The sequence below is a fragment of the Varroa jacobsoni genome, unplaced genomic scaffold, assembly GCF_002532875.2.
Source record: "Varroa jacobsoni isolate VJ856 unplaced genomic scaffold, vjacob_1.0 scaffold_1383, whole genome shotgun sequence".
NCBI classification, from domain to species: Eukaryota; Metazoa; Arthropoda; class Arachnida; order Mesostigmata; family Varroidae; genus Varroa; species Varroa jacobsoni.
The window spans coordinates 113845-129731 of NW_019214285.1; the positions used below are offsets into that span (position 1 = coordinate 113845).

The following is a 15887-nucleotide window of genomic DNA, read 5'->3' on the forward strand; positions in this document are numbered from 1 at the left end:
AATTACAGCTTTTTTTTCGACTGCTTTTAAAACATTTTTTAGATAAAAATGTTTATTTTTTGGATGGAAATGTATATGATCTTCGTTTCCGTGGAAATATCTAACAAATACACCTAATTTTTTTGATTGAAAGTAATCACGGATAAGGCAGCGTTCCAGGAAAAATAAAGAAGAAGTACATCGGGAGTCAATTCTGATCAAGAATCAGTAATCAATGCTTCGACAACAAACATTTACGAGAGTAGTCGCACCACCTTAGGATTATCGGAAATGCTAGATATGTTAAAAAATAGTCAGACAAATCTAAGCGTTTAAGCTGGATTGTTCCGTTGTTGACTCTTTCAATATCTATGCACCCTGTAAGGTCCACAATGTTGCATATCCCGTTTTTATCTCACTGCTAACACAGAGGATAACAAAAAAATCTAAAGGAATAAATATTCCATAACGCATTTAATCAAAAGCTTGCAACCAGATAAAAATGAGATAGATAACTTTGTGCATAAATACATATTCAGTAATGATGCTGATTGGTCTATGTATGTACATTTCTACGCGTTTATGTTTTATAGAGACACTGACTAAATCTAAACATTTAGATTTTCCTTGTTTACCATCAAGCACCAATATCTTGCCCGTTCAAATATAGTTAAGGCACGAACGAGAGTTACGGAAGATTTTCGATACACAACGATGCAGACTTACGGTAAGTGTAGCTTAACACACCTATAGCAATGGTATATGTTTGGGTTTTAAATCAATTTGCCCATCATGTGGTATATCAAGGTCACTTTCACTAATATCTATGGGTTTCATTTCCGTCAATTTTGCCTTAGCTTCACGTTGGTTTTTTTCCATTTGCTTTTGTTTTTTCTTTTCGAAATACGCAATGCGATTCTCAAGAGTTTCGCACTTGGGCCGAGCCAGAAGCGGCTTGTACTGTCGAGGCCTCACTCCTGGTAGGAGTGGATCAGCATGAGTTGTGGGACGATAACCGATGAGTGTGGTCAAATCATTGAGCATAGAGCTGATCATTGTGGCTCTGAAAAATCCAAAACAAAAGCAGTGTCTAATACTACATACACTAGATGTAAAAACGGGGTTCCAAAATCCAAAAAAAGTTAAACTGTTAAACTGTCCAAAATTAAAACTGTTAAACTGAAGGGTTAAAACTGAAGACTACTGTCGTAGTACTTCTGATTATATTTAGGCTCGTAAGAGAGCGAAGCAGAGATACGTGGCAGTGAGCAGGAACTATTATGGACTTTGCTTGATACATTTATTGTCTCAAGGTCATTAATCCTACTTACATGCGTAGTATGACAAACTTTGCCTCTATTCAGATCTTAACTGCTCGAGCCTTTCCATATTATGCGATACTCAACACAACATTTAAAACTAGAACAGATGCTGACACAAAAATATTTCGTACTTGATAGAGAGCATTGCCCAAGTGCGCTGCAGCTGGTCCATAAGTTTGCTAATCTCGCCTCTGTTGTGAACCCATTTGACGGAATCGTAGACCGCTTCGTACAAACACAGCGGCACTTCCGACGCTAGAGAATATTGAGGTTTTCGTGGATGCTTTTTTACGTCCAGCAGCTCAGCGACGATTGATGGCGATTCGTTACCTAAATGAGATGAATGTAAAACAACGGCATAGGCCATTAGAGTGCATAGACAGTACAATACCTAATTGTGGCTGAAAAAAGAACTAGGATACGATAGTATGAATTCTTACAAACCCAAAATTCAGTGGGTAAATTGTGGTTTGAAATTATTGGTCTATCCACTAACGGTAAGCATTGTTTCAGACGACTGGTTTCCAGAATGAAACGAAGTCTGCTTAGACTGAGTTTGAAAAGTTCGAATACTTCACGTGCCTTATGTACCTTAGTACCGCACCATCACCAAACAACATGCATAGGTCGTTACAGTTTGATAATCTAGGTGCGGGCTCTCGTAACTCATTTAAATGAAGCCACGAACTTATCTCAGCGTAAAATAATAGTGATTTGCGCGCTTTAACCGAATACATTTAACAAATTTGTTCATACCTTCTCCGACGAGTACTAAGACGGCTACAATGCAACGTATCTGATGCCATAAAAATGCATTAGCACGAATACAAAAGCAGCACATAGTCGAGGGGTCACCGTCGGAACTGAAATAGGGAATAGATTCAATATTTCAAAATTCAAGCTGCCCTTGTATGTGCCTACGTGTTATATATACAGAAGTTGACGGAGATACGTTAATTAGAGTTAGCACGTTTCCCATCACATCTAATAATTTAGCTTAAAGCTACGTATTGTAGGACAGAGATGCTTTCTGAGACTGCTCGTAATGTGGCAGATAGAATCATTAAAAATTAAAGTCTGTAAAAAAGAGCAAAGAAACAAAAACCTACCCTTCAGGTGCTTCAATCCAAGCTTTCTCTACTCTTCGAGTAAACTCGGTAACGCCATTGCCTACATCCATCTTGCAGAAATTACGAAAGTCATTTTCGCCCACAAGATATGAAGCAGCTTCGCGCATAGCATTTATCTTGAGCTGCCCTTTCGGAAAGAAGTACCTGCGCAAAAGATTTACTACCCGGTTAAATCGACTTGTAGCCTATGCTTTTTTATAGGCAGAATTACCATTGTAGATAAGGCAGCCTTAAACAACAGTCTAGATTTTTTTAGATACAGCTTTAGTTTAATGGGGTCTAGTAGAAATAGCAAAGTTACACAAACGAGAATTCATATAGAACCATAGGCTTTACATAATTCTAAATTTAACACACCTGCTTCACGTGTATGAAATATCAGAGAAAGGCTCATCTTTAAGTAATAGGCTAATGTAGTGTCCGAATCCGAGCAGATGTCAGGGCAGATCGTATTGCGAACTAATAGGAAATACTATTTTTTTTGTACTGATGTACTATAACGTATATTGACATTTACGGACGCTTTCACAAGAAATGTAAGCTCAAATACACAGTCTACGTAAAACATGATCTGAACTAATCGTCAACTGGTCTAGACGTAAATCACCAACTAGTTAACGTATACCTCTCCACACGGATTGGACTTTTCAGCCAGAAATGTCGACGTCCACAAAATTTACTTTATAACTGTGATTCAGTTCTGCTGGCCCATCAAAGAAATTTTATGTCAAACCGTCTAAATTACCAGCTGACTACACTGCAAAAAGCAATTAGGATCGAATGAAGTAAACTTCAATTTAAACGAATAATCTAACAATTCGAAATATTAAGGAGAAAGCTTTATATAAATATATAATAATTTTAAAATATTTCCAAAAATCAACAGAGTAGCTTAGCACATATACTGGTTTGACTTGCTATATCACTCACCTATACATGCGCATTTTGCAATCAAAACGCGCAGAAAATTTTTCTTCTACTGGAGCCCAGCCAATCACGCGTATTTCTTTGGGCAAAACTCGATTTAAGATCGCAACATAGTCTAACTCAATATTCGTATGTTTTGCTCGATTAGAGTCGTAGACGGCAGGCATAATTAGTCCTTCGCCATGTTGCAAATTACTGCGCACATCTAATGAGATAACCTGTTTATTGTTACGCAGCAAAAAGAAAACAATCATTATATTTCACTAAGATATACGTTATGGCCACCAAAAGGTTAATAGTTTCGCCTGATATAAATGAGCTCAAGCAATAGCTTGAATTAGACAAGTTAAAGAGATAATAAGCCAGCCACTTTTTGCCCATTGCGAACGTATGAAACTGTTGATGAGTACTTTGGTATGAAGACCTGCAATTATTATTACTACATTATGGCCTTCAACTAGACTGTTAAAAGGCTGGCTGAAGATATTTATTAATATATTTTCGTGTCATGTACTGCTCCTGTTATATGAGACTACTTAACAACACCTTTCCAAGCGTAAAAAGGTTAAAGCTTTATGATCAAGTTAACACATAGAAGTAGATTTTCAACCCCAACAATAATGTTGGAACATTAGCCGGAAGACAAAAAGCCTGCACTACAGTAGTTTGCCAAGTAAACAGTAACGAAGGTTTAAGTTACCACGGGTATCATCAAGTTGTTTAATGACGTTATGGTGCCATACTTTAAAGCCGGAGATAACCCCATTAACAAAGATGTAAAAATATCCACCTGACAAAATGCCGAAACGCCTTTATCAGTACGACCACATCGATGGTAATTCGATTTCTCGCGACACTCAATGAGTCTTGTTCGATTGAGGGCGTTAAAGAGAATAGCTTCAATCGTCTTCTCGTTGTCCTCCTGAACACAGAGTCCTTGATAATCCCAACCAAGGTAAAGAAATTTCAAAGCTATATGCCGAAATTTGTACCTTCAAATATGGAAACCATCAACAACATATTACACATCTTTACAAATTAATATCCAGTACACGGAGTACAAGAGCTAAAAGAAACGCCAAAATACGTTGGTATTACTTAGCATAGCCATACCAGAGAAAACATTCTATTGGAAAATGATAAGCTTCAAAAGAGATTGTATTGATATCGAGCGCTCTTTAGCATAACGGAACTTTATCGGGCAATGACAAGTATGAAAGCAAAATACACAAGCATACATAAGCAAGGGCAATAGTATCTTACTTGGAAAAATCAAATTTTCCTTCCTGTTTGGTCTTTTTATTTGGCGATCCTGCCGTGTCAGCATCATCATCTTGAGCTTGATCCTCCTGGAACCTGTCGGAACCTCCTGATCGCCTTTTTTTTAAAGTGCGCGCTTGAGCTAGAAGCAAGTCGACCATTTGCTGTAAATAAAGGCAAAAGAATTACATTTAGTATTTATGCGCAACCGTGTTTATTGCGTGAGACATAATTGCTCATGTATCGTCTCAAGATGAATATTTTCAGTAATATATTTACCATTATTCCCATCATCATTGCGATTCGTTTTGCTCATTGTGACATTATTTCTGAATCGATTGCAATGCGTTCCAGATTCGGCTTTTATTCGAAGACTTCTAGAGCTACTGATAAATAGCGATCAATGTTTGTCGACTCATGTAGAGCACAAGACCGGTAATTGTTTTAAGTGTATGTACAAACATATATAAATACACGTATATATGTGCATATGAGAAAACTATCCTGCCGTAGATATAATTGAGGTAACGTTTTAAATTGACCCACGGCACTACTGGAAAACTTACCTCTTTTGAGAGCTGTCTTAATTTACGCACATCTGTGCTAAATAGAAGTTCGAAATGATTAGCCCCATAAGTTGCTGCGGGTCCAGGCAAATCTTCCGTTGAGGGTAATGAACCAGAGTTCTCATCACTGTACCCCGTAGCCATGCTCTACAAACAGGTATCCTTACAAAAATACCCTTACAATTGAATGCATCACAAATATTGTGGCTCAATCATATTTTATTTATTATTGATTAATTTCAACCTGCTATACAATATAGCCCATCTTGTGAACCAATACGGTGCAACTTCTTCTATATTGCAATTATTTCAGTTCAGGTCTTGATTATTCGATCTTTACGCACTTTAAAGCTCACTTGAAATCAATCCAACAGATATATTACACACATATCACCTTGATTCTCACGTGCGAATCTTATCATAGCCGTTGATGTCGTGTCGAGCAGCAGCTATCATCATATTTTCTATTAAGTTTTTATATCGGTGAAAATCACCCAGTAGATTAGGAAAAACAAGCGTTTACCCTTGTCGATTGACAGACCCGAATGTAGCACGGATCGTCGGTACCCTGTCCGCCGCTTTTCGATACAGAAACTGCTTGAAAAGCTCGTGAAAAACACAATTTTTTCAATCGTTTTTCCAATCGTTCCTCATGAGACAACAATTTTTTTTCTTAATAATGCATGTTTGTCTCTACCAATTTTTGACATCGATGGTTTCCAGCTGCGAACGTTCGATCAGTTGAATTTCGCGCGCATGGAAGCGAGCACGCGTGTCGTAAACCCGATGCTCTCACCATGTCTTCGGTGAGATCAGCATGTGTTGGAATAACGCGAAGTAAATGCTAGTCATCCCTTTTCATTCCCTCTTAACTACAGCAGACTTCTGCGTTTCTGTCTCGTCCATCGTTGCCATCGTTGATGGTGCACACCAGGGGGCGTTTCGGCGCGCTTAGACTCAGCTCTGTCCAATGGAACTATGCTCACGTAAACGGTTCGCAAATTCCCGCCTAAAGTTTAGCGGGCAACGCAAATACGGACTTCGTCATATCCTCTGTTCACGCCCCTGCGGTGATAAGAACAATACTGTCGGGTGGGATAGGGCAATAAGGAGGAGCGGGCGAGCGTAAAACGCCGCGCTGTGGATACTTTTGTTACAGCCCTTATTGCAAATATTTCTGGCGAAGACAGCGGTGTTGACGAACAGTTGTCTGGCCTTCCTTGTCGTTCGTTGTTGACTGTCGGCGGCGAAACGGCCGCTGCTTGCGCTCCTTGATATTGTGTCCCGGCTGCATCTGTTTAGGAGTTGTCGTGAGTGAGACTCACTGTTCAAAGCAGCTTGATAGCGACGATACGGATTCAGGCCAAGTAGAATTTTGATAGCGAAAAGTTAGTCTTCATTTTCTTGCTGGCGTCGTTATCGTTGTTGTTCGTTATCCTGTCCTATCCCTAAAACCGCACGAGCAAAGATGGTGCATCAGGTCGCGTCTCATGAAGAGTTCGTGAAGTTGCTTGCTACTCCGGACAAGGTGGTATTTGTCGATTTTCACGCGAAGTGGTGTCGGCCATGTAAAGTCATCGGTCCGGTGTTCGAGAAAATCAGTAGCCAGTACCCTGATTGCCTCTTCCTCAAGGTGGGTAATTATCTAAATCAAAGTGTACTGACCCAGGTTGCTATACTCTCATTTAACAAATGGTTCGCGATCTCCACTTACGGAATCCGGTATCTATTGGGTTGATTGCCTGATATGGCAATGTAAAGACGCTAAACCAATGAGAGGCACTTGAAAACATCAGTTGTAATGGTGTTCTTCTCGTCAAAGCTCTAATTTAGAATAAGTCAACCTCTTGTGGCGCATACCATGGATACTCATTTATCCTTGCTGCTGTTGTGTCCTTTTCTTCTGCGAAAAGACAGATGATGTGCGAACTTCAATCAACCGAGCAGTGAGATTGAGATACAGTGCCTTTGTCTATTTAATCATAAAGTATTTACTTTAGAATCGCCTACAATTTAACTCACATTGTTGGCGTTGCACCCATAAGAGTTACTTTAGTGATCTTACGTGAAGGTTTAATGGGGCATATGAATTGCCATTCGCACGTGTATCTCAAACACTAAGGAATCGGCACCAAAAGAAGACTCGTAGATAATCATCAGCATTTCAATGCAACTTCGTGTAGTTGGGGCATAATAGAAAAAAACGACACACTCTCGTCTCAGTGCGTATGTCTGGGAAATATAATTTGTTTAGTGCAAAAGCAGTCATTCGTTTTATTACCATTAGTTTGCCTAAGCCTCTGTAAAATGCGTCGCATTATGCGGGCCTAAGGGTCCTATATCAATGACTCATATTAACGCATGAGCTCAACTGATTCTCGTATTCAACGCTACGTTAATTTGACTCGAAAAATAATTGCCTTTGGATACGCTGTCGGCATTATATCGTATCGGCCTGGGCTGGGTTTAGATCAGCATTGACTATAATTGTTTTAGGTATTTCAAATAACATTGTAAAGCATAACAGAATACCGAAAGCACATTGTCTCGAATACGCCATTAATTTAAATTTAAGTAGAACATGTTTTGTCAACGCGACAAATATGAAATAATGTTTTTCATTATAATGACAAAATAAATTTACGTTAAATCATTAACGATACCATTAAATTACATTAATTCATACCGGCAAACAGATACGTCTCATTAGCTCATTAGATCATAATATATATATATATATATATATATATATATATATACGGCATAAAACACTTTGGTTCTGTTATATAGGATGGCACAAAACACCAATTTCATGATACAAAAGCAATTAAAAAAAAAACAAAAGTAGTTGAATGTTCACTGCAAAAAATGTTTCACACATTAAGAAGCCGTCATATTAACAGTCAACTAGAATCCTTTGAACCAGAGGTATGATAATGACTACCGTCTTTTTTGAATGTTGGAACCCGTTCATATACGTGCATATTTCTATTCTGAGATTGACCACTACGCTCTCGATCTCCCTGCATCGCTACCTTCCTAATATGCAAGATAATTTGGTTTTGTTTACCGTGTCTATTGATATCAAATTCATGAGATCAAGGGTCGCAGAAAACTTATATTAAAATACTCACCTTTACAGGTATTGAAGTATTTGTCTGTGTAATTAATAGGCGAGTTGTAACAATGCTTATCGATTCGTATTGTCAACATGAAATCTCAAAATTTATGAAGTATAAGGAGACAGTCGGAATATCGAAAAGTCGATCAGGCGTTCTCAGGAAAGCTTCTAATTATAAGCTAATTCAACTGGTTAATGATCCAAAAACACGTGTTATTCAGTCACTGTACGGTTTTCATACCCAGCTTATTGCATAACATAGTCAAGCGACTATAATTCTTTATATTGCCAAGCAGTTCCTGAGGCGGTGATTGGAGTAATATGCAAACAAAAAAAGTAGAGTTTCATAGCGTAGGTTTTCTCAATGATCGTGGTAGGCCCTTACCAGATTTATTCTGCGTCTATGAAATTATCTCGCTGGTACTTCTACTTTGCTTTTAACCATTATTTTTCTTTGACAGAATACTAGCCAATATTGCCAGATACGTCTAGTAGCATCCCATAGAGCGTAAATGGCGATAACTCAAGAAGTTATGCTGAGGACTAATTACGAAAGCGGAATAGGCAACCTTTCAAACTTATGTCGCATTAACTGCCTTAGACGACAGACAAATTTTTTATGCATTGCTATGGTTTCTTTATTATTCGTTGTTTACAAACGTTTTGCAAACGGTGATTCCATTTGGTGGTGGGAATCATCAGAATAGTAACACGCTTTAATCGATTTGATGTTGAATACAAGAATGGTTCATAACGGAGTTGGATAGTTTTTTAGATCCCGGGCGAGTTGAGTTAGTTTCTAAGTGGTCTGTTAGTCCAACTTCATCCTACGAGAACCACCTGTTATGATGTTACTCCACCTTACGTGAACATCATTGTGTCTACAAAATTTATACGTTTCTCGGTTAACTAAGACAAAGTACCGAGTCACCTTTTATTACGGAAAATATATGTATACAAGAGAATAACATAGATGTAGAGGACTTCCGATGTTGACATATCAACATAAATGAATGGACATATAAACATGTATACATTAGGAAAATACAATTCTATTAAAATCTAGCTCCATTTTTTTTTGTTATCGTCCCTAAGAGGTGACACAGGCCATATGATTTTAGTACGCTAATAAAATGGATTTACGCGAGTGAGCCATGAAGCTGTGCTGCCATATAACGCAGGGTTCGGAGGGTCAATTCTTATCCGCGTGTCGACCAAGATATTTCTCCTTCAAGAAAGAACTCCGCCCTAGCTAAATAGCTTTGATTCTGTACGAAGCCGAAGTCTCATTTATAGGAACAAACAAACTAGCTCGTATCCAGAGGATACTAGTAGTTGACATCACTTTTGCTTGCTCACACTTGCTCCCTGCTTTGCGCGCTCGCCGTGGCAACGTGTATTGGATCACTAACAAATGCGTTGTTGCTACCCATGCACAAGCAAATTGACATTGATTTCTAAGTATCTGGTATTTCAGTCATCAACTAAATAGGGTCAATGCATACGGGCATACAGTGCGTCTTCTCCAATAGTTTTAAACTAGCCGTTAATATATGAAAATATTAAGCAGTTAACATTACAAGGTAGGCGTTTGGCCAGGTTATCGATAGAACTTTGGTATGAGATTGCCCGTCAATTACATTATTAACATTAAAATAATTGTAAACTATTAACTTTTCAATAGCAAGAAATTCATACTACTTGGGTCTTGCATGTATATTAGTATTGTATATACTAGCAATCTCTCGTTCGTAATAAAGAACGAAACAGTTAATGAGACTCGTTACTATTGCATACATGTAATACGTCACTTTTCATAACACGTGTTATCTCGTATAAACACTACAACAGTGACACATTGACCAGCTAATTTAACAACACTGCTATTGCAAAGTCCCTAACGCTTTAGACAAATAATCTCGTTGTTATTGCGTTATAAACGTTGAAATTGCATACATATATCGAACACACTGAAATGACTCAATAATTAACTAATTCGCTGTAGAGTAGCGCTTGATCTACCTACCCGTTAAGCTTTTCAGCTAGCCCTCAGCGATTTTCCAATTGTTTGCCTATCGCGACCTTAATATTCGTGTTTGGTAGAATCTCTTTCGAAAATTTTTCAAAATAGGGCGTATATTTATTTACAAGAGGTTACTTAGCGTTGTCCGATCAGATTTAAACGATTCTTTTTAGGAAGGATAATATTCTATATATCTATTCCTGTTTGTTGGGTATTTGAACTTTGATTAAACGTCGATACATCGTATACTAAATATATTTTCTTTGTTTGTTAATCGAATACATAAAGTAAAAATTGTTTACAGCTAGCTAACCCAGCTCGATTTCAATTAGCGTAAAATGATGAAGAACAGGAAACAATTGTAATCACCTTAGAGCACTAAAACTTGGTAAATTCAGAGCTACTTTGCCTTTATATAAACTTTTAAAATAAATTCCTTCTGCAATAACACTGTGCTTTGTTAGAAAAGGTGATATTCATATAAGTTGTTAATCGATATTTCTTTGAAGGTCCATATAGAACTTGGTAACCAACACTGTCACTAATTCAAGACTACGTAGTTTGTGTTTCGTATTTTTGGGTGAGAAAAAGTGCGCTAGTAGTGTTATTTCATTGTGTCACGTACTGGCATGAAACTAAATTTTATTTATCTAAAAAAATCCCGCTCTGTAAGAGATCGAATCAGACATACCTTTATTGAACAATGATAATTCGTAGAAAGTTATAGTAGTATATCGGATTTTTACATTTACAATTTACAATAGGATTTTTAATATATACGTATAGAAGGTGAAGCGTCTAAATTTGGAATTTCCCTTATGCCCTCGCATCTATACTTATTTGTCATTCCAAAATTTCTACTCCTAATGGTCATTAGTTTTTAAATGAGCACTACTTATCGCGGTTACAGCTTCTGTTAGGGACCTACGCCATTTACTAACCACTTTCGAAGTATTCTGTTTTCAATCATTCATGTAAATCCCTATGTTAACCGGCAGGTGTGAGCCCCAAAAAAAGTCACTTAAATACATTACGTACTACCTAAGCTGATAGCAGGTCAAAACTGCTAAAAGGCCAAAAAGTCTCAAAAAGACAAACAGTTTACGGTTATCGGGACGACTCAATTGGCAACGAAGATTCTCCTCTAAAAAACAAGCATTTGTTTGTTTAAAAATCCAGGTATATCAAAGAAGGCTTCTTCAGCCCTTTTGAAGAATTGTTGAGACCTTTGAATTTAAATCCTACTGGATTTATGGCAATTTTTGCTAGCCGTATGAAAACAGGTGGTAGCGTAGACGGTCGATATCGGGCAAAAGATTTTGGTCCAGGCGGGGGAGGGATATCGCGTAATACCTAATTTTTGCTCAAATTTCACAAAAGACGCACCATTTTTCACCAACACTGTTGACAACTCTGTTGTTTCCTGTGAGAAAGGAATGGTTTTTCTGGTACTAGAAAAAGCGGGTAAACGCATGCCTGTTACGTCAAACAACTCGGCAGAATCTTCTCTGATTTTAATGTAAATGTACCGCCCTGTCTATATATATATACTAAAAACCCCTGGACAGTTTTAAACGAGTATCCTGCTTACAAATATGTTGCACAGTTAAATCCGATCTTTATCGCCATCATTTGTTTCTCATACTGCTTTTACATATGTAAATAAAGACTGTAGTTGTTTAGAAACATCTTGCTTACCCAGTATTTATCTATTAGAAATTTTATTTACTAGTACTACAGCGATCTAAGTATTGCAGGATCGAATCGAATGTTAAAATTTCTGTCTGCTTAAGGTCCAAAAGGCTTGAAATAAGCGTACACGTCATTAAGATATAACTTCGGCCTCTTCCTTTGAAAACTCTGCACCATTTATGAGAAGACTTTGAATAAATTTCAATTTTGCAATTTGACAAACATGAGGAACATTAATTTGCACATTATATTCAATTTTTTTTTTTGAGTTCCTAAGAGACAATCTGGATCCTTTACAATTATATATATATTATTGTAAGTAGTATTCTGTAGAGGAAGTAAGTTGTAAGGCTTGAAAGATCATTAATTCAAGAAAGTGCGGCATTCACTTAATATTCAACCGGATGCACATCACACTAAAGTGTAGCATACATTTTTAAGTATCATCTCAAACAAATCCACGAAAAGCAGCACCGTAAATAAAAATTGACTCACCAGAGGTATTTGATTATATATATTGCTCTTGTCTCTATCGTATTTAAAAAAAGTGGCTATTACTTGTTGAGAAAGTTTACTTTTAAAACACTACATAGGCCTGTATCATGAGTTTATCCAAATTTAGTATAATTCTAGATATAAGTAACCGCATATAACAGATGTTGTTTTCATAGCTTTTCGATATAAGTGGTACATAGAACTGATAGCTTTCAATATAAGTGAGTTCGACCGAAGAGTGTTTTTATGAATATTCTGCAATATCCACGGCGTTGTAATAGTTTGATGCAGCAACAGACGTTAAAAACAAACCAGCGAGAATCGGTGGCCTATGCCCCGCCATCGACAAACCCTGTCCAACATGTACGATCAAATGAAACAAAACAACGTAGCAATAATGATTTCATTTTGTTCCAGGTTGACATCGATGAAGTCGAAGAAGCAGCGGAGGAGCATCTAGTGCAGATGGTTCCTACTTTCATGGCGTTCAAGAACGGAAAGAAAATAGACGGAATTGTCAGTGCGAAAGAAGAAGATCTGACAGCGTTTATCGCCAAGCACAAAGGCTAGTTTAACAATGAGCAGGCGCCACTGATCGTTGGACAAACCGACTCATCTCTAAATGAAGTTTCCGATAAGAAAATAACTTTGGTACTCCAAATTGCCGTGGGCTACGGGTGTGTAAGGAAAAGGCTCAAATAAGCATTGATCAGTTAATTTCAGGAGAAACACTCCTAACACAAAACAGTATAGACTAAACACACATTCCGACACTTCAACCATATCATTGGAAGAGAATTTACAAAAGACACTGAAATTTGGTGGCCAAATTCTCATACACCCGCGTAATATACAAGTATGGGGTCGTAATAGTAGCAAAGCTAATTATAAAGATGTAATTTATGATAGTATAAAGTGGCATGATCTAGGCTATCAATGTGAAATGTGAATAAAATCCAGATATAACGCGTTAGGGTTTCCGAAAGTGATTTACTCTTGTGTGTTGCGTACGATTTCCTAGGTAAAGATCTAACAGTCGATAACTGAAGATCGGGAATATAGCAGGAATAATTCATGTAGCGATGTGCTGTTAAAACCGCAAATCGATCATCCATTGACATCAGCAGATACAGGCAGCATCGACGCTTTCAGTCCTAGCAAAACACAAACCGAAAACGAAACATGCGTTTGTGTAGTCTGTGCATAGTGACTGTACTGGTTCATGCAGGTAGATAACAAACGTAACGCTGTTAAAGGCGTGGCTTTCAACAGAGCGGTTGTCTTTACCCCTCCAGAGAAGTCCATTTCTAATGTTTGCTAAACGAAATAGTTTGAGATTGATTATGCCTATGAGGCCTTTGATGGGGTGTCGTTTAAGCTAAATAAATATACAACGAGGGTTACGTTGAACTGTTCTTGGACTTTCTTACTAGCTAATAAGATAGGTGACTGACAAGAGAGGTCTTTAAGACTTTATAAAGAAGACTTGTAAGTTACTAATCAAGCATACCTTTGCATGCAGGTAGCTGTTAAATATCTACTTTCACCGTCTAGGTAAATCAGAGCAATAGTTGCAAAGGAAAATCATGAAGCACAGGAAATTTGACTATGAAAAATTCTAATGCATAATTATCGTAACTGACAAAAACTTGTCTTACGGTTGGGAGCACACCAGTACTTCCGCAGTTGAAAATGACCTGCAGTTTCACCCGTTATTAAATTAGCAGATCTCTACTTATCCTCCTGCGCCGATTTCGTACGCAGAATGTCGAAGGCTCCATTCTATCGCCGTAGCAGTAACTGCTATCTAGCTTTCTCTTGTCCATTTCTTGTCTGTTGGCGTGTCCTACCGCCATTCCAAATCATTCAAATATATAATACCTAGTAGTTCTGCAACTATTAATACAGCATCTATACCAATCGTGCCATTGCTGCTGCCTATGCCTAATGAACATCTGTCTAGACTGCTGATTCGCGTAAGTCGACTTACGTATCGTGCCATTGTCATGGTAACTGCGCCGACTCGAATCCCTTACCTAGCTGAATACGTGGACTGAATACGGCCAAATCAGAATGCAAGAGTAAAGGCAAACTAGGTGGCCAAACAGCCTGTTTTTTCCAGTGGTTCGGAAGAAATGCTACTAAGGTTGTGGCCGCTGAGTAATTAGGCAACTGTCTACGAAGAGACTGCTTTGTTGTCGTGTTATTTACAGCGTAATGGAACAAACAGACGGCGAACATAAGACGACTTCTGGAAGAAATGGCAGAACAATACAAGGACATCTTTATCGAGGCATGTCTAGAAGCCGCGCTGATGCTCATGTAGATTGATTTATTGCTAATATTTCTAGTTATTTAATAACCATCATTTTGTTTGCTTGCGTGAGCTTAAAAAAGGAAGCAAATAGATGGTTTTTAAGCACAGTATAACTGATCTGTGCTTATACAAAGGTCTAACTCAGAATATAAATGTTGATTCTCTACGTATTAACGTACACAAAGTTAATTAGCTCATGTTTGCAAAGTTACATTTTTGTGTGATATATTCTATAATATTCCAGATCTAGCTTCGAGGTGGGTAGTTAGTATGCCGAATTAGTTTAAATTGATTTGTATTTATGAAATAAAAATGATAGCGTTAAAAAAATAAGCGAATATTGATCGGGGAGAAGCAACTGTGAATGAGTGGTCTATCAAAGGTTGTCCACGTGGCCATTCTGTTTAGAAGCGGCAGAGGGACTGAATTTCCCAAGACCCAATCAACAAGACGTTTGTAGTTACTACGCAAAGAATACTTTTCACAGCTGTCGTAATAACTGCAACACGTAATCGTCGATCGACTGTTTCACCAAAATATTTTTTATAAACATTGTCACACACTGTTTATGGCCGACATAGAACCCCACGTTATAATTTTATATAGAATTCGATTTTAAAAAATACAGCGGCTATACACAAAAAAGGGGAAAAGATGCCTATACTTTAATTAAACGAGCGTGAATACAAATACTAGCTAAACATAAATTATACGAAATCGATGCCCCCTAACAAAACCCAAAGTGAATTTTGTTTGGTACAACATAGATCGCACGACTAAGCTGAGTAGAACAGCGCACATCGTCAGCACGTAATAGAGTAGTAACTAAACGATTGATGATTAACTTTCCAGAATTGTCGGAATATTGTTGACGAAAACATGCCCGAACATAAAAGCAGAAAATATATTTGAACCAATGCAGATGCGCACTAGAACACGAAAAACTATTCTGCAGTTTCTATAAAAGACTGTGACGAGAAGCCGTTAACAGTCACCATTACGGTCATTTGATGTTGAATGTACTGCATTTGATGTTGGATGTAATGCACCATCTA

The 15887-nt window shown here is 37.7% G+C and overlaps 2 protein-coding genes across 3 annotated transcripts; one reads left to right on the top strand and one right to left on the bottom strand.

Moving 5' to 3' along the window:
* Window positions 1-426: 426 nt before the first annotated feature.
* On the bottom strand, window positions 427-6116 carry LOC111269383 (tRNA pseudouridine(38/39) synthase). 2 transcript variants are annotated; one of them, XM_022848931.2, is made up of 9 exons: window positions 5708-6116; window positions 5185-5331; window positions 4622-4782; window positions 4149-4350; window positions 3362-3576; window positions 2411-2575; window positions 2058-2164; window positions 1433-1631; window positions 427-1042 (listed from the first exon to the last, which is right to left on the bottom strand). In XM_022848931.2, the coding sequence occupies exons 2-9, from the start codon at window positions 5326-5328 to the stop codon at window positions 727-729; spliced, it is 1509 nt and encodes a 502-aa protein (XP_022704666.1). In that variant the 5' UTR covers window positions 5329-5331; window positions 5708-6116; the 3' UTR covers window positions 427-726. The 2 variants fall into 2 exon arrangements, with proteins under 2 accessions (XP_022704666.1, XP_022704665.1); XM_022848930.2 differs by having other exon boundaries at window positions 5185-5346.
* Window positions 6117-6353: 237 nt separating this feature from the next.
* Window positions 6354-13925, top strand: LOC111269387 (uncharacterized). Its single transcript, XM_022848936.2, has 2 exons — window positions 6354-6817; window positions 12933-13925. The coding sequence occupies exons 1-2, from the start codon at window positions 6653-6655 to the stop codon at window positions 13083-13085; spliced, it is 318 nt and encodes a 105-aa protein (XP_022704671.1). The 5' UTR covers window positions 6354-6652; the 3' UTR covers window positions 13086-13925.
* The last annotated feature ends 1962 nt before the right edge of the window (window positions 13926-15887 follow it).